We start from the raw sequence: 20,481 nt of genomic DNA, 5'->3' as shown, positions 1-20,481 counted from the left end.
ACCGATTATATTATGGTACGCGCCATAATATTATCTGCCGTTCGTCTGACACGGTTACGGATACTAGAAATCTTCGTACGACAGGTGTCCATTGTATGTGTGTGATGCAGTGGAGAGAAAAATAAGATGACAATATTTTATATAAACACACACACACACACCAACAGAAGATTCACGCCTAGCAAACACGGAGCGGCGGTGACAGCGGATTTGCCGGAGCAAAAAAAATGTTAAAAACCAATAAGCCCACGCCGTCGTCGCGGCGGTTCGACATAATAATACGCATGTTGTTATTATTATTGTATACAATATGTAGTTGGTATACATATTATATATATATATATATATATATATATATTTATGAATAATAAAATAATCCTCGGCTCCGCGGTGTTCCCATAAACGACGACAAGTGTTTGCGAGCGTATGTGTCTATGTGTTAAATGTTAATACACTTTCGACAATGCGCAGACACGATAATAATAATTATTATTACCGTGATGTATAATGTATATATGCAAGGCGGCCGAGAGCTGTCAATCCGGCACAAGGCCGAAGAGGTATCGTTGGTTTCTTCTGAAAGATCGGGCCGCGGTCCTCAACGCTGTAGATATGTAGGTATGTACATAATATAGCACGGGTATTTACAATAAATATATTATGTATACGTATAGGTGATAAAACAAAATTATTATAATAAACCAACGCGAGTTTGTTGACCCGATAGCGTCGCGCAACATAATATAGTATTACATTTATATATGCTCGCACTGCAACACTAACCGATATATTATGGTGAATTCGAACCGTTTTCCGTCGGTCTATAATATCTCCTCGGGTGTAGGTATATAATATATATATATATATATATATATATTAGACATTGTGTTATTATATTATAATCCGGCGTTTGTCAAATATCCTTGGAAATCCTGTCCGAAAAAACCGGATACCCCACTGGCTAAGTCGATCGGGCCGCGTAGCAATCACAACGATATTCGTGTGCCTTCGGGCTACGGTAAATATTATTATAATTATAATATAAATATTATGCACACAGTCGAAATGTCGAAATTTTACTTGTCCGTTTTACGATTTGCACCAGGATGGTTAGGCCCCAGAATAACCAGTACAGGTCGTTAAAAACTCCACTGCGAAAACCCGATAGGAACGATCACATCCCCACCGGGGGAGGGACTAATTCTGAAGTAATATATTTTGACACTGTTTGGTGTTGTAAGCCTGGACCCTAACCATGCATTGAAGCTGATTAATTTTGTTAATGGTTGTACAGCCGGCGAGAGACAGAAAACACGTTTACATCCTTTAAGGTAATTAGGTAATCGGTTAATATCATTGTCTAGGCGCAATGATGAAAGAGTATATTATGGTTTTAAATCAGTATAAAAGTAGTTAGTTGAAATTTTAAAAAAATGGTTTTTTAAAAAACGGCATTAAAGTCATCGAGAAAACTCACTAGACTGTACTCATTAGGTTAGTGGTTAAAAAACTAAGTAAAGTTCGAATGATCTAATTAAAATAAGTTCGAGCGTTAAAATAGTTGTAAATGATAAAAAAAAAACGAATTTGTTAAGCCAAAACGAGGTGACTATGATTGGCTACACCGGTAAAATCACTTTCATGACGTTGTGACACAAATCGGTGGTTAGTTAACTGCTTCCTGTATACTGTCTTTAAACTGTCCACAAAATCACACCGAAGCGTTTGGCAGTGATTTAATTACACTCTCATGTATTACTATCTCAAAACCGGTGATCGCTTCGAACCCACAATACATTGAGTGTATTAATTTTTTTCTCATTTGATGTTTACAATTTAAACTCAAATGATATAGTCAACTTGTTAATTAATATTACAAAACTGATACATGGATTACAATATCAGGCATTGCATATGTCCTCAGAAATAAAACATATTTTATTGATTTACATTTTCACAAAAGAACTTTAAATAATTATTAAAATGATACGCAATAATAAATGGTCAGTTAAATACTTAAAATAACCTAACCCAATTATTATTGTCGGAAACGAAATATTGTTAAATTCAATATTCTACAAAATCCATAAGACATTGGCTCGTTAATCACGAACAACATTGAATTGGCTTTCACCGGGAGCGGTGGGCGGTTTATAATATAAAAATTAATTATAGAAACATATTTTGCGAGTAATTAATAAATACAAGAACAACGGTTAACCGGTCACAATTACAAAGCATAAAATGTATTTCCAAGAGCGCCGTTTATGTGTATATCATTATTAGTCATTACTATTACTATTATTTTCCAGAAGGTTTTTTTGCGCGTGTGAAACAACCGTTACACTTTTGACGTTAGACCAGCTGTGATAATGCATTACGGTGGGATCCCATATACGGTAAGAAATTTTTATAAAAAAAAACATTTCGCGCTCTAGTTTAATACAATTTTCAATATAGGTATATGTATATAATTTAACACCACTCTGTACACAAACGGATCGATGACCGCTGCGGCGTCCCCGGGAGCGTGATAATTGGCCGTGTCGTATTTGGCCAGACAAGGACGTGTCTACAAAATATAATAATAATACTTGTCTAGGTATAAGTTTTTCTTTTGGTTTTCGTCGCCCCTTCGTATAGTCCAATTTTGAAGTCGCCACCGCCGCGCCGGCCTTGGTACGGCGGGCGCGCCTTATCCCGGCGGGGACCTTTCTACGCGAAGAGACAACCACCGACCATTATTGTGCGTGTGTGTTTGTGTGTATATATTATAATATAGATATAACGATAATAATTATTATAATGGCGAAAATTACACGGTGGGCCGTGTAGGCACACCGCACAACCGTAATTGACGGCGCGTGACACAGTTGCAAACACTCCATAATAATAATACGGTTACCGGGCGATTCGCAACAAAAAAAAAATGAATATAACGCTGTGTGTGATATATACATATTATTTTTAAAAAACAATAACTAGCACTATAAGCTTCCAGTAGACACGACAATCGTGAACACCGTTTCTGAGCTTACGTCCAAAGAGGCGGTTCAGTCCCTCGGGGGACAAGCTCTCGTCCGGGCGCTACCGCGTACCTTAGGGCCAGTATTAATTCAAAAAAATAATATGTAATAATAATCGTACCACAATGCAATGCATGATCAACACGACATGCGTGTCACAAAAACGATCGCTTCCCAGACCTTATATTGACAGTAATAATATTATGGTTGTAATAATAATATTTCAATGAAAACCGTTTGAGACCAGAACGTTAAGGGTGATTGGTCAACTATCAATCAGTCAATATCTTATAAATTATAATAGATATTAAGACTTCTTTAAGTTATCCTTTTCCATGCTTTTGTAGTTATGACGTATGAGTTATCCATATGCGTAAAATAGGGGGTACTAATGGAACTATAACCCTCCACAATTTCCTTCAGCCTCCCCCCCCCCCCATTAAAATACATAAAATTTCAACGTTCACAATACACAGGTAGAGGAATTCCCTTGCCCCATAAGTCTGTATGTTCACAATTTGTGTAAGGGATCTAGCCTACCTGACCTTACAGAACTACATCAACAATATAACCCCATCACTTATGTGTTAAAATCTTATGAACATGAGATTTTTTAATGACTGTATTATTTTTATCTGCACGCGTTATTCTCCGCTCATCCTGCCGTCCTAAATTTTAAACTTAAATAACTTTAAAAGTAATTATTCAAAGCTGGTTATAGACCAGTCGAATTTTCAGTAAATTATTCTTGATTTCTAAAGTTAATACATTACCATTATTTTTTTGAAAAATCTATAAAAATTGGTGAACTATAAAAATATATAAAAAAATAATTTTAAAAAGTCTAATATATTCTGAGATATATACCGCGATAGCCGTTACTATATAAATAGTAAATCCCTATGTCCTTTAGTATATAGGCGTAAGGCGGGTACCTCGATTCTCATGACGCGACCTCAGCGTTTGTAATTGATGGATCTAAAACAAGATCACCGTTTACCAGTGGGAGTAGTTAAATATATATGTATCTATATTTTATAAAGTAGATTACAAAATAAACATACAAATGCAAAACCGATGACTAAAACCAACTCGATTGCAATGGGATTTGTATGTACATAATGTAAAACACTAGTTCGCTGCGTGGGGATTATGACAATGGTATAGAAATTAACGACAAATTATTAATGACATTGGTCGTTTAAAAAAGTTTGATCTACGCGCGCAATTCGCATAATATATTATTGTCAACTGTGAGTTGATAATTATTCGATTCATCTAAGTGGTTGGGAATTAATTCACATGGTAGTGACTCATGTTACACCGGTATTTCACTAATCAACAGCCAAAAGTTAGTGAGGGCGTGTATGAATCAATCGGACGAATCGGTCTCGTCGTATTTTGATAAACCGCTAGAGTTTGATTTAAAAACCTCCAATGACATTTATTAATTCCCATGCAGTAATTAAAAAAAAAAAAACTATCAATGCCCGTTCTCAGCAGTAAAACTTCAAAAATAAGTAGGTATAGTTTATCACGGTTCTAAAATGATTGGCTAAACTATACTTAAATGTCAAATTGCTGTTAACGAACATAAGAGGAAGGAGCATTTAATATAAGTTAGTTTTTCATTAAAATAACATATACAGTAAAGAAATTAATATTTAAACCATTAACCATAAAAATCTTTAGTTTTTTAATACAATGCAAGAAAAAACATCATTAAGATACTGTCATGTAGTTGAAAACAATTTCATAACACTTTAACCACATTTTGTAAATGAATTTTAAAACGTCGAGTGTCTGATCAAAAACTATTTTTCTTTTAAATATTGTGAAATCATTTTTTTGCGTAATGGGATATTAGTAAACGTTTAATTGTTTAACAAGGGGCGTAATTGTACAAATTAACTTTGCGCCGTTTGACCCAAATGTTATAATATTAAATTGTCGCGAGTCTAGTCCTTCAACGGTGTTAAAATTATTATTATTACGCGTTTATCGTTTTTGCTTAAAACAACTGGGCTGGTGAATGGATACTGTTGTAGGAATGTCTGTGTATCGAACGCGCATCTTAACGACGTCTATCGCATCAGCAACAAAATGATTACAACATGATAATATTAAGTGTAGTGAATGTGTACCGCGAATGAAATGACATAAACTAAAATAATGACGATAATAAAATAATTAAAATAAAATAATAATGATTTATGACTGGAACAGTATGTAGAATAGAAGGTATCCCTCGGGGCGTACGAATGTGATTAAGGGCGACTCTATAAGTGCTAAGGAAATTAAGGTTACCATAATATATTATATGGTCAATCGATATGCGAAATTATTCAAACGCTCCAAAAAGGATTTGGGCCGTCAGCGTCACCGGAAACTTTAGATAATCCAAAAAGGTCTACAAACACTGATTTTGGGGTTCTAAGGACGATTGCGAGAACCTTCGTCTCCTTTCTATTTTAGGACACTATACATGTGTAATAATACTTACTATTGTCTTCTTAATAATGTAAATGACAGCAACTCGTGTTACATCACTCGTTTTTTTGCCATGGATTCAAAATAATTAGGCGTACAAGAATTATGAAGTGGACAACGAGTTAATTTTCTTCACTAGGATAATTGTCCAAATATCTTCTTCGGATTGAATAAAGTACAAGAGAAAATATCTGTGTTTTTTTTTTTAATTTTAAACGGTCATCATGTATTGACCATTTGTTTGGTCCGTGTCAAAGGCGAGTAACATCGGACATGACTATATGACTGCAGACCACTCTGTCATAATTATTATGTGTATGCTATATAACAATAATAATTATATGATGTAGCGTAGAATATGAACGCAAATGATTGGATACTGCCTAAATCGTAGAGTCAAAAACACATCGGCGCTAATCGGTACACGTTTAAGCACTTACAACTTATACAACACGGTCTGTAGCAAACAGAGTGCAATTCACACACATTGAAAGTGTCAAACTGTAATTATTTCTAAACAACTGAGTAACAATTTCGGTCAGCCAGTCACGACTTTGGAAGCCCAACGGTCTGGTTTTCATAATATTAGTGACAGAGCACCCGTACTAGAGACGCCTAACGACCAAAGCGGGGCAGACGTGTCAGATAACAATAATATTATTATGTTATGCGTGACATTCATCGATTGTGTCATAGAAAACTTATTTAAGAAAAAATCTAACTCATGGGTTTCGATCAACAATCCAAAATCAAATTTATCCTCAAACCGAAATGGGTCAAAGAACATAATATGTTTTCGGGTCTACCGACTGCGTTGCGTTAGGTAGATACAGGTCAATCTAAAACGGTCGTGATATCCAATAGGCAATATAGATATAGTTATTACTATGTACCTACATAATAATAAATCTATCTATATTGCAGGTACCTATGTATACTTTTGCAGGCACCGTGTCTCGACACCCCAGAAAAACGTTTCCAATAGATCAATTATCGAGTATCGACGTAACGCTGTGGTGCATATTATTATACACTCTATAGATAGGCTAGGTAAAATATATATTATATTGTTTACGGGCACAACGACCGTTAACCACGTTACCGCCCCGCGAGCTCTGGTTTTTTATTATTTATATTTTTCACTCGTTTTCATTGTGCTCACGGTCTGCATAGTAGCAAAAATTTACAAAACAGAAACTTTTATAAATATATATATATATATATATATATATATTATATATATATCATTAAAAATCGATCGTTTTGATTTAGCACGCATGTGATTAAAATTACATGACCGATAACGTTCAAGCAACACCCACCGCGATATTTAAAGCTATACTGTATTTCAATGACGAATGAAATATTTTTAATAACACTTAAATTCTTCTTCTCGTTTTATCCCATTCAAATAGGGTCAGTCAGACAAGTATTTTCTCCACACAAACTGTTAGGGCTTTGTGCGCCACTGACCTTGTACAAAAAAGTAATGGCGTTTGCTTTCCTAAGGATAATTACTATATTTTTTAATCCCATATCAAAAAATGTATTATAATATTTTCTAGTGTGTGTTATCATTTAAAGAAGAGTAAGCATGATATATTGCGCCACTCCGTGATTAACGAGCTGGGACCGCAAAACTAAACATCACATTTGTCATTATTATCACACCTGCGTTGATGGGTGCAATAACTTTTATACTTTTTTTGTCACCCGCGGTGGCCATATTAGCGAGCATCGTTGACGCCGTCACTTTTATCAGCTCGGGCACGTACACTCGACCTTGGAGGTTAGTCAAACACATCAAAAATACTAGGCCGTGTGTGTGAAATATTCCAACACGTTTTGCCCGTCTCGTTATTCAATTATTTACCAGCGACTCTTCTTCACACTCCTGTAACTCCTTCGCCCCCGCCGCCGTTCGACTCGACGGCGGTCGCTGCTATGATAATAATTACTATTCTATGCAAATAACACCCGACACGCGGCATAACGTCATAGCAGGTACCTAAAATACATAATGTTTCGCCTTGTTCAAAACTTTATGCCCACCATCTCCTCGTTGACCGTGGTCGTCGTCACCACAACGGCAGCGGCTAATGAAACCGTTTCATACTTTGGTCACGTCCATCCCCAGGCCGGCACTCTCTATTTGTGTTGTTGTGTTATCGTCCTCGTGGCGTGGCATAGCATAACCCATCCATAACATTGTATTATACAATAAACAATACCACCGAGGTGTCCGTGTACACATAAATAATAATCACATTTCGTATAGAAAGCGATGGCAAAATCATATAGTTCTCTGGTGATAATACATACATTGGCCAGATCGGAAGCACGCACACAAACAAACAATATTTTCTGTACAACAAGCGAAAACCATAAAAAAACGCACTAAACAAATCAAATTTATGATTGAAATATTTGAATTTCGCTACTTTTACTATCGTCGATGGAATAATAAATTTACATTTAAAAAACAACCGTTCGGTACATTTATTCTTATAGTATTTTATTTAATAAAGCGTTTCTCGTTAAATTACTTTTTTTAAATATAAAACTCCCTCGCGCGCTTAAAATTCGACTAAGACTCGTTTTACCAAGTATCCATGAATAATAAATCCAACAAAAGTGACCGGTTGTCAAAAAAGTAAAAGTGTCTGTAACATATTATTTAATCGTTGAACATACATGATAGGCGCTACACGTTACCGTAAAATAATTAACTCGTTTATGCTTAAAACGGTATCGTGCAAAATGTTGTCATTCCCATAAAGATTAATCTAAACATGTAAGCACTTAGCATCCATAGGCCAGAGGTGGCTACTGAATAGTCTACATTTTTAAAAAATATATGAAAAGGGCCCAAAGCTACTACCATAAGTACTCTTGAGAGACTTCACTTCGCACACTTATTTTTACACCTCACACACAACGTATATTTTTTTATTATTTTTATCATGATTCGTGCATGTTAGTTAATATTACTCACGTCAAATACATTTTTTGAAATTAAAATGTTGTTTTTGGTTGAATAATAGAAAATGTAATCCATAATAAAACAAATATCAAAATTGTAAATTCTGTATTTATTACTAATATAAACACACATTTCTATTGGTTAATCGGTATACTTTCGTCCATAGTCCATACTATAAGGTTCACATTGTTTATGAGACTTATCCCCCAAACGATCGGTAAAAAGGCTAGTTGTCGCGGATCTTATGGGAACATTGCACACCGGTAAGTTAGCAATTCATGTTCGTGGGAATAATAATTAATGGTTTGATTTTAGCGCTAAACTTTCCATTTCGCTGCAGTTGTCTTACCGCCGTATCTGTGTAATTTTATTATTATTATTGCCCAACGATAATTGTGTTTGCTCACTATAAATAATAACACTGGAGCATACACGTTATATTATTATTACTATATATATATATATATATATATTTAAGTACATTTGTGCGTGCTTGGTGTGTGTGTATGATTCAATATATCGGTCATTAAATGTGTGTATAAGGTCATTATTACGACGAGGAACAGGAAAGCGATATTTTTATTCTGTTTCTTTTGTCCGGCGAGCGTTTCAATGCGGACAGATGTCCGAATATAGCACGCCATTAAGTTCTAATGGTTAACGGAATTCGACCGTACCGCACCTTACCTTCCGTTAAATAATATACATAATAAAAGTACGTTTATACAGTTTTTTTTTCACGTTTGATTAATCGTACTTAGAAAAACTTTTGGTCCATACACGGGCCAATTTTATTACCCAACGGCCGGCCCGATATCACACATAATACAATATTCGATCGCCGCAACGTTATTTCCTCTAGTACTCTCTCTCTCTCTTTGTAAGTCTTTCTCCGTGCTGGCGTTAATTCAATAGCGTACTCGGATTATACATTATGTTGCAGTCTAGAAGGTTTTTGTTGCAGACAAGACAAGTGCGAAAATAAATGGGTCGCAGGACACGCGTTCGACGAGGTGTGCCGCAACAAATCTGAGAGGAGCAACGCCCCCGTGACCCATCTGTAATTGGCGGCGACAAACACTTTCTTGGACGAGGAAATTATATTATATAGACGCGCGAACACACACGCGGAAATCGATAAAGAAACGGATTTTAAACGAAAGAATAAAATATGTATAGTCCCGTGCTCGGTACACGAAAAAAAATACATAGTTGGTCCAACTAAAATTATGGTTAATATAAGGACACAGTACATTTCTAGTTGGAATAACTAAAAAATAGTTGGCCCAATTTTTAGTTGAAACGACTATACATTTAGTTCGACACTATTTATTTAGTTAGATTTAGTTTAGATGACTAAAATATGATCGCAGATCTATCATACTACAAGAGTTTGTACACTCTGGCTTGATAAACGAGACGTATTACTTACGTTGTCGCTCTGGCCTTTTTCAATCAATAATAAATAACCATTCAACTTTTACAAATACATTGTAGTACATAGATATTAGACAGACAGATCTGGGCCACTGTACTACTACTGCACTACTGTAGTGTAGGCCGTGGCTGTTGAATGGGCCCGCTCAAATTCGCTACACAGGGTAGTTTCCAGGGGGTGGTTATCAAAACTACTAAATGAGCCTAACCCGTAAATTACCAAAAAATAATAATAAAAACAACATCGAAATCGGTACAGTTGTTCTCCCCTGATAGTGGTACACACTTAAATGCAGACAGAGGGTTAACTTGATTTAAAAGATACACGTTTTCTACCGATCATTGTGATAATACATTTCGTTCAGGCTAAAACTCAAGGCCCTCCTCGTGTTTATAGTCACCGTCCTCGAATTACTGCAATTTTTTTTTTTTTTTACTTCCCCCGGTATAATGATTGATTACAATAAATTGTTATGATACACATCATTATTATTTGTAAATCACCCGCGTTAGATCTGGGTCACTGATGCGAAATGCGCAGGTACATATACATTTATAAATTAGTAATTGAGATCAAACGCCGGGTTCGACTGTTAAAAAACATTATCTAACCTTTTCAATCAACTAGTGATTTTTCAGAGCAATAATTTCATTACAATATTATTTTATGTTCCTCTCTGTGTACACGAAACCGTAATTATCTGATGGTCGCTGAAAGTTTATTAGCCAATCAATCAAAAATACTGTAAACCGAACAGATCAAACGCCGACACTGATGCAATTATTATTGCTAGGCTTAAGCTATTGCGACACGTGCAAACGTACTCTCAAAAATAAACAAACATTTCAAATGTAACCGATTGCCTATATTGGCACTATCACTGGAAACATATGTTTTTCGCAGACCATAGCCACCGCGGTCCGGAGATATAATTTTAACATAATACAATAATATTACAAATTACAATGGCTTGACACTGCTTTGTAAGTATTATACCGCGTTAAAATTATATTATGTTAAGGCTGAGACAAAAATAAACTAATAATAATTGACTGGACAGTGGACTTTGATATTGTAGGGACTTTCTCTAGGGACGCAACACGGCAAAAATCATTTCCAATAATTATGTACTTGTGTCCGACTTGTAAAACTTATTTAACGTTGACGTTGTCGTTATTATTATGTTAAGAGCAATCGAGTGGTCCGCCTCGCGATAATGACACGGTAATTACTAAATATTATTACATTTATTGAACTCGAATCAATCATTATTATTATACACTCGCGGAACGCCACAGCGTTATTTGATTCTGGAAAATAACATTACGGCATATATATAATAATATTATTACTATAGAAACGCACCCCGTAGTTCGATTTTAATATTATCGCTTTGGTAAGTCCGTCCGTTACATCATAAATATTATTATTACAGGACAGGCAAAAGTGTATCGCTGTGATGTGTTATGCAGCCAGTGACCAAATGCGCTTCTGGTCCGCAATACCGCCACGGGCAGGCGGTATCCACTCACTTATACATTTACACACACACACACACACACACACACACACACACACACACACACACACACACACACACACACACGACCATAAGACCGCCATTCGGTCTATAAAAATTAACACCTGTTCAACGAACAGGTCACCTGACTGCAGCCATACGTGATCCTTATAATACCCAAGCCCCCCACAAGAGTGAGGGGTGTCAGTGAGACCTATGGTCCTGGAGACCGGACTCTCGTTAGGCCCGGTCAAAAATGTTAGATAAATAATGATAAATTATTAATTTTTGTTAAAAAAAAAACATTATTTACAAACATCGAATACATACAATAGTTTTGGTATGTAATGTAAATTAAAAATATTGTGCGATAGAGTAATAAGTAATAGACAATTCACGTTGCGTTTAAATTTTAAACTTAAATAACTTTAAAGCAGCTACTCAAAACCGATGGTCGACCAGTTAAAACTTAAGTAAATTATTCTTAACTAAAAAAATGAATAAAATATATTATACGTTACCGTTCAAGTTTCGAAAGCTTATATAAAAATTAATTATTCAAGAGCAGGTTTGAGGTTTCAATCATAAAAGTTTGTAAAATAGAGATAATATTATTGTATAAATAAACAACGGAAAAAAATATTTTTTCGCGAACAAAATAAATTCTAGGCGATCAACTAATTATTTTGGTTGATGCAGAATAATTTTAAGTTAAATTTATATTCTGTGGAGGAAGAGGTATATAAGAAGGAGGAGGACTATTTTTTACCCACCTCCCTATATCGCCGTCCGTGTGTTTAACTTGTCATAGACTGGAAACCTAACCTAACCTAACCTGACCCTATTTTGTTGACCGTTTACTCTGGATGTAGGATGATCAACTTTAAATGACTTTGACACGGTTTATTTTTTACCAGTGTTTGGCCCGAGTCTTCCCTACGTAATTCAATTTCTATTGCACTCATAACAGCACTAGCCACTATATGGCAGGCATCGATATCGATATGACAATAATATTACAAGTATAACCGGCGGCAGCGACCGTGATTTATTATGTTTTAATAACGGCACCGAGACGTTAAACACGGATCGGCGATGACCCGTTTGAACCTATGCCAGCCGTTGGACTGCAGAGCATGTGTTTTGTAAACGAAACCGGACAGCCGGGTCGACGCCGACACCAGGGGACTCATCTTAATCTCTCCTAGACCGCAGAAAATATTATTATTAGGCATCGACTGTACCTATATTTGTAAACTATTGATTTTTCCCGGTGATGTATAATATTATTGTACAGCCGATCGACGACCCATATCATAGCCGTTTAGTTCATTATGCATTCAGCGAGCAGACGCCGTCTCCCAAAGAGCTGCTGCCGTAATACCTATACCGAGAATTAACACTATAATATTATTATTACAATAAAATATACTGGTTCCTGTACATTGTAGTGCTGCCAACAGATTTCTTGCCTTGCCCGCGACCGCCTGTCAGTGTGGACGGTTTACTTTGGCCCGAACAGTGGGCGACAAACATTTTATATTATGGGTTTACCATGTGCGGATGTTAATAGACACGGTGGATTTGTGCGAAATACTAATTTTGTACTCTGTAGGTACAAACACGACAATTTACAGTTCTGGTTGGATCAATATTATTATTACTATTATAGAAATCGGCAATAAGTTAAAGTATAATTTTCTAATTTACCGCCGGGCTTTCACCGGTAGTCTGGTTAATGTAGTAAACTTTTTTTTTTTATATAAATGCAATAGTATTACATGTGTATTATTTCGTTTTGCCATTTTCTCAATAATATAATAAGGTAACACTGTATACGCGGCAACCGGTTGGACGGGTCGTCGCGAAGAGAGGTTAGAGGAGTATCATATAGGAATTGGATCAAATTTGGAAAAATCACTCATGTTATGTGAGTAATGCAGTTATGCAGTGGGTAGTGACTCAAAACGGGATTTTATTTAATGACACTCGTAGCGTTATAAGTATTAGGTGTTATGATTATTATTAAGTCATAACTTAACATCAGTCAGAAAGTTATTGTTTCCATACAGTTATGATGAGTTTGGATTCTATCGTACAACGCGGTTTGTCTGAACGGCTCGAAGCCGTTTAATTTTCAATGTATACAGTTGAATTAAAATCGCCATATCGTAGACTTAGTTTGTTGTTAGTTGTTGCAGTTGCTCTGCCGAGTAACTTGTGGAAACATCTAAGGTTTGCTTTTGAGTTAAACTAAGTGAAACGCGGAAGTCGCAATAGCATCTGTTAGTTCATAAAAAAAAATTGGGGCTTCTATTCGACATTCGAACGAAAACGTTTTGTTTAAAAGCTCGGTCAGCGTTGTCGGGTACCTAATTAAGGAAACGTACTTGAGCAATCTGACCGGTGGGCGTACCATAATTAACAAATAGGTACGTCGGCGATTTTAAACGAGAAGGAAACGACAATCGCAGCCACCCATAGTAATATTAGATTACAGTGAAACGTGAAAGGATCTAGATATATATTTGTATTTTGTCAGAGAATCATTTTGAAACCTATTTTCGAAATATCCTATCCGCCAATTTTAACAAATCGCTAATAAGACCGTTATATTGTCAACGCGAACGTTAATATTGTATACATAGGCGCATGCTCGTTGAAGAAATCCAAACCGTACAATATGATCTACATAAGGCGTCGTGTCGTGCACTCGTGCGGATCGATTCGACCGGGTTCACGTCATTGTTTTTTAACTACTTTAGAAACGGGTAATTACCGCTATCAAAGTATGGACATATAATATACTCTGTATCACGAGAGAACGGTACTGCGCAGAAACAAAAGCGCGTCACTCCTGTCTGCACAAGTGCACACGGTAGTAATGAGTTATGGTTTCTGCGCAGAACGGTTCTCACGTGAGATAGAGTATAGGCACCGATATTTGCGACCTCGGGTCAAACAAACGGCGTAAGCGCGAATTAAGACCCCTACATGGGCGATGAAGCAAATTGTTTGCATTTTCTCTTTTTAGTATCTAATTGAATCTTATGTTATGTCATAACTCATAAGTATATACATTGTACAGTTATAGTGTCTATTTGTCACGCGACACTCCTCCCCCGCCCCCCCCCCCCACCGGACACGGCTCAATGTTGTCAATTTGTGCAAGATTGATTTTTTTTAATCAGTAAGCTACTAGTTAGGTTCAATTTTTAGTTATTAGTTGTAATATTTTAAAGTCCCAAGCCTATAAGTAGTTTAGTTGTGTCTACAAATGAATTGGGAATTTCGAAAAGGGCTCATATCAAAAAATTAAAATTTTCCAGGAAACTCAAAAAACTGATTTTCTTTTTAATATTAATATTAATTTTTCAAAAAATAGGATGTTTTTTTCATCACAATAGAAAACAGATTTGGGCTCTTTTCGCTCATAAAATATCGGTCTATTTGTGTAAATTAAAAAAACACGGGAAAATCAAAACTCGAGATGGGCCCTTTTCGAAATTTACAATTTAAATGATTTCAAGCCTAAATCTGAAGCTTTAAAGGGGAAATTGAAAGCAGTATTAAAGCAGCGAAAAAATTCAAAAATTCTCCCTTTAAACAAACAGTTATCTACAATAATTATGCTATTATGGAAAAGGGTTTCCACAAAGATTATTTTTGATTATGGAGGGGCCATTATAACCGGTGCAACCCAAACAGCTCCCATCCATTGTTTGTTTTTTCCCAAACGGCTCCCGTCGAAAAAGGTTTCACGAGTAGGTAAACCACGGCGCCGAGTGAGCGTAGCGAGCGAGTGCCAAAACACTCGAAGACCTGCCATCCTTATCAGTTATCAATAGGAATTCCGAATTTGGTAAAAATGGTAGCAACCCCTATTAAATCTATTACAATTTTTCAAAAAATGATAGAAAATGTTTTGTTTCTACGTCCATTATAACGGCTAACGACGGGGCCAAACTTAAACGCAGAACTTAAAGAATCCACGAATTCGATCAAACGCAGGAATGCACAGGAATGAATACAGAAAATACAGGAATGTTCGAGGGCCGAGTAAAAGCAGGCAAAATCCAAGGATCGTCATGATCATATAACCTACATAAATAAATCCGGGATTTATTCTGGAACCGTCTCGGGCGTTCTAGACACCGGGACGGGGAGCCAATATCCGTTTCAGTAGACCTGTGGCATTAAAATGAGGAGCTTAAGCCACAACCACCATTAGCAGTCGTCTGTCTACTCTTATCTCGATGCACGCGCATACTATTAGGCGTACAGTAATTCCACGCACACGGTAGGTTCGTTAAGACCTCGGGAATTCCGCGTTAGGAACACTTAGTTAGTCTTCAATATTTTTTTTTTCTTTTACAATAAAAATAATTTTATTATACACTTATTTGTTATTCCGTTACGGCGCTAGTACAATATTGGAATGGCATGTGTTGAATTGACACAAACGGAATAAAAACAACATTATATCCTACATACGTGTGCAAGACCAGTTTTCAAAAAACCAATTCCGGGCTTAAAGGTTGATAATGAAATGTCAAATATCGCCTATTAGGTAATGCCCGGCGCGGCATAATGGAATTACATTTTTAATTACAATATATCATATATGTATACACATTAAGCCTATTGAAATCCGCTAAATAATTATTAATGTGTCTACCTCCGTATCTGGTGTACCATTAAGCGTACACAACAAACTTATATTTTCTAAACTGTATATAAAGGATACGCGCTAATAAGAACAATTTTTTTTTTTTATAATTTCATAATAAATGTAATCGAATTTTCTTCTGGATTTCGCCACGCTCTCAGTAAGTATATTATTACGTGACACAACATGATGTTTGTTTACACTCGTATGCTTAGGCTTGAGTGATACATAATATACCTATACATCTACTAAGTTCGGAAGTCCAAAAGTAAATTCCATTTCATCCTTGTGTTATGAAACTGTATTGTTCGACGCGTTTAATTCTACCGTGTAAATAGTACATCAACCGTATGGTCCATCTTTTCTGAATCACCCTGTATAATTATCGCAAGACCAGTTGGCTGGAAAAATTAATTTAAAGTTCAAATTCTTTTTATAACCTCTTCCTCGACAAAAATAAACTACTCTCGTTTTCGCACAAAATAAACGAGCACAACAAGTTCCATACAATTAATTTACACTTTCAATGGCACAAATACAATAAAAACTCCAAAACAATAGTATTTTTTTTATATAAAACTCTATTACGACCGAACGTAATAGTTTTGTAAAATCGTTAAAAACGGGTCAGACAAGTGTGACAAGGTAATAACCAATTTGAAAGCGAAATAAAAAAAACTTGCAAAATATAGAGATTTTACGGAAGTAATTGAAAAACAAAATTGCACAGAAAAACAAATCAACTTGTTAAACTAATTGATATAATGTTGATGAAGAAGTAAATTTTCTTTGTTTTTGACCCTGTAATGAAATGATTCAGGTATACTTGAAAAAATACTACTTAATAATTTGTCCATTATGGGCGATGGGATTTGTACTTAGTATTTAGTTTTCGGTTTGTTCATAAATTCTTGTCCAATCAAAATAAAACAAAATTTCTGTTTATCATGTCCGTCAATATTTTTAATTATGATTTCCAGTTAAAACTTAAATACATCTGTTTTGATCTCTTCAAATCTAACAAACTCAAATTTCTAATAGAAGTTGTGTGAAGATGGATTTTATACCGGTGAAACACAGATCAGGCTATAGTAGAAAATAATACCTTCTATTGACTATATTGGCATGATATTTGTCATAAAAAACCAATATAAACTCTCTATGCAATTTCTAATCATCACTCAGGTCTCACCGAGTTACATTAGCATTTTATGGGTAAATACTAGAGGTCCCTATTACACGTGTATTCGATTACACGTGAAACCCGTGTAATTAACATACACGTGTAATTATAAATACACGTGTATTCAAAAAAAATTATTTTTGTTATTAATTTTAGTTTCACGTTTAATATCACGTCTATTTAATCATACGAAGTCAAACACAAGTATAATTGTGTAAATACGTTAACTCAAACTAAATTTTTTTTTAAATACACGTGTATTTATAATTACACGTGTATGTTAATTACACGGGGTTCGTGTACACGTGTATTCAAATTACACGTTTAAAATCATAAGCACTAATAAATACACAATTTTGCCAAAAACTAATGATACTTCAAGGATAAAAAAATATGCAAATTATTTTAAGTGTGAAATACTTTTAGGTATAAACTGATCTATAGTAATAGTAAAATATATTTCACTACTACGAGGGCGGCATTTAATTTTTAAACATTGAATTTAATTTTCAGAACAAACCCTTTTAAAACCGTCAAAAGAGGGATCTTCAAAATGTCATCATACAGTATGCGTCAGAGTAAATTCATGCTATAATAGAGTATTAATAATATCATAAAATTAGAACCTAACTAGGGGAGTAGTTATAGTGGAGGCAGCAAATGTCTGATGACTACCTACATTTATTATGTATTATTCATTCTAGTATTCTACATCATATTATCATATAGTCACGATCGATTATATTTTTTAAAATACAAAAACAATTTTTCAATATAATTTAAAATATACTAGTTTTTCAATTGGTCCATTTACTATAACATTTTACTGATTAGAGAAAAAGCCGATTTTTTATTTTTTTTATTTTATTATAAGCGTTTATATTTTTACTTGTTTTAAGTTTTTCCTAATAAATCTAAACTTATTTTCTTAATCAAAAATTGGCCTAAGCCCCCATAGATTTAAGCTCTAAATTAAGATTTTGTGAAAAATCGCCTGTACCAGTCCTTCATAAGTAGGAGGGTAGCCTAAACACCAAATATATAGACTGAAATTGTAAAATATATGAATTGTATACTATACATATGAATGGTACAAGAGGAAGAATGTCCTTCATACGACTCGATGACACTGAACTTATCCAACGATCACAGACTCCCGAGCCATTCCTTATTTTTGTATAACCTCGTTTAAACCAATATAAAAACCGACCACGATAGGGATGAAGTGAATATATTCTTATCAAATCCCTGTGGTAATCGTTGGTCACCTATGACAAAAAAAATGGTTTTGATCACTTACCTGGCTCTTAGCCTTTCGGATCTAGTTTGATTCCTTGTCTGGTTGGACGCCGAACTCGTGGTCGAGAACATTGTGGCCGAAGCGGCCTGTAGCGGCGTGATCACGGTGGAGGCAGTGGCGGCGGCGGCGGCGGCTGCGGCCGCTGTCCTGTTGGCCGCGGCGGCTGAACCCATAGAGCCGGCAGCCCGAACGTGTACGGTTACCGGTAACGGGCCGGACGGCCCGGAAGTGCGGACCGCCCTGTAACCGGACGTCGGAGCCGGCAGCAGGGACGACAGGACACACGCGGCCCACAGAATGGTCATTATCGCGTTCATCGTTTACCCGGGTGATGATCTCACGACGAGTCGCCCAAAACGGCACTCATAATACAAAAAATGCAAACAATATTTAACGGTTTTTTTATTTTTTTTTGTTAACGATACACTGCGTGAGATATAAAAATAAGGAATCGATCGCGGTTAAAAAAAAAAAAAAAACCGTCCGTGGTTTTTTAACACTCGAAAATTAAACGCCCAAAAGTATAATTGCCCGTCGTAGTGGTGACATATAAATGGCGGCGAATGTATTTATTTGATTTATTATTCGGGAGTCCGTTATCGGCGCACGATAACACACGGTGCCGGATCGTTGATAAGTGGATGCGGCGCAGTGGATAATGTTTGTGTATGACGGCGATTGTCCGGCGCGCGACTGACGGGATGCCTTCACGCGGCCACGGCAAACACACACACACGGAGTTGGTGGCGGCCGCCGCAGTATGTTTTTACTTTCACTTAAAAAAACATTATATAGAAATATGAGAAAAAAAATCCGTACAACTAAAATAATAAATTTCGGGAATTAATTACCAAAATTGTATATACATAAAATTCGTATTGTATAAAAAAAATGACTCGAAATATTAAATGTATAATATGAAAAACAAAAAAATAGTTAATACAATTTCAAAATAGGAGTTAACAAAAAAAAAAGTAACTAACGAAAAAAAAACAATAAAATATGTATGAACGAATTGAATTTGAAAAAAATGCGTTCTTTCTAATAAGGAAATTAAAATAGTCAATATTGGTTTACAAAAGTATGTGTATATCATTGTGTCTACAAACCGTTTTGAAATTTAACGATGGCCTCTCGAACTTAAATGATATAATCATTTTTAAAAATTGTTTAACTGAAATTTCTGAAGTTAAATCTGACATAAATCTTGCACTAGGTTGTCACTTTCTTGAATGTTTTTGCATTCGTTTTTCTATCTTTGTGTCCATTCGTCTAGCGATTCTGTAAATAACATTAATTAGATATTAAAAAGCATCTAAACGAAGTGTAAATATTATGTGAATAAAATAACTATCTACCTACAGTAAATTTTTTAACCGGTATTGTCCACGTACAATTGTCGTTGTACAATATTAAATAACAAAAGGTCTTATTTGGTAAAACGTCTTGCGAACAGTTTTTAAAAGTTTGATACAATTTTAATAATTGAAAATGTAATTTCTTGAATTATATGTAAATTACAATTACTCAAATAATGCAAAAGAATTTTAAAGAATTGATAGTGTAATACAACAAACAGTACAGTAAGGACAGAGCATATGGAGTCGGGGTAGATCAGTGATCTATATGATTTATCACAACTGAAATCGATTTTATCACTTTGAAATAAATACTCCGATGCGAATCTGTTACGGTAGAAATACAAATATCAATAAAACCATTGTACCTAATGACAATAATGTGCTTAAATGTGTATTTCTAGTATTAGTTTTTAGGGTGGATAAGATTAGGGTTGACTGTTGGTTCACTCACACATGGCAACCTAAAAATTAAAAAAAGCCAGTACAGTGGGGTCGGGGCATAGTGGGGACGA

General features: G+C 35.4%; 1 protein-coding gene across 1 annotated transcript in view; it reads right to left on the bottom strand.

Moving 5' to 3' along the window:
• LOC126840391 (uncharacterized) overlaps nucleotides 1–19,309 on the bottom strand; it is an 87,108-nt gene extending 67,799 nt beyond the window's left edge. The window contains exon 1 of the mRNA XM_050576080.1: nucleotides 18,609–19,309. Within this exon, the coding sequence (XP_050432037.1) occupies nucleotides 18,609–18,925 (317 nt within the window). The 5' untranslated portion in view covers nucleotides 18,926–19,309. The remainder of the gene's footprint in view (nucleotides 1–18,608) is intronic.
• Between the last annotated feature and the right edge of the window lie 1,172 nt (nucleotides 19,310–20,481).

The sequence above is a fragment of the Adelges cooleyi genome, unplaced genomic scaffold (genome assembly GCF_023614345.1).
Source record: "Adelges cooleyi isolate 19-005CV unplaced genomic scaffold, UGA_ACOO_1.1 ACOO_flye_CR_arks_rails_tigmint_CR_PRNA_376, whole genome shotgun sequence".
In the NCBI taxonomy this organism is placed as follows: Eukaryota; Metazoa; Arthropoda; class Insecta; order Hemiptera; family Adelgidae; genus Adelges; species Adelges cooleyi.
Note: the sequence above shows the minus strand (reverse complement) of the source record. Positions and strands in the feature narration are given on the sequence as shown.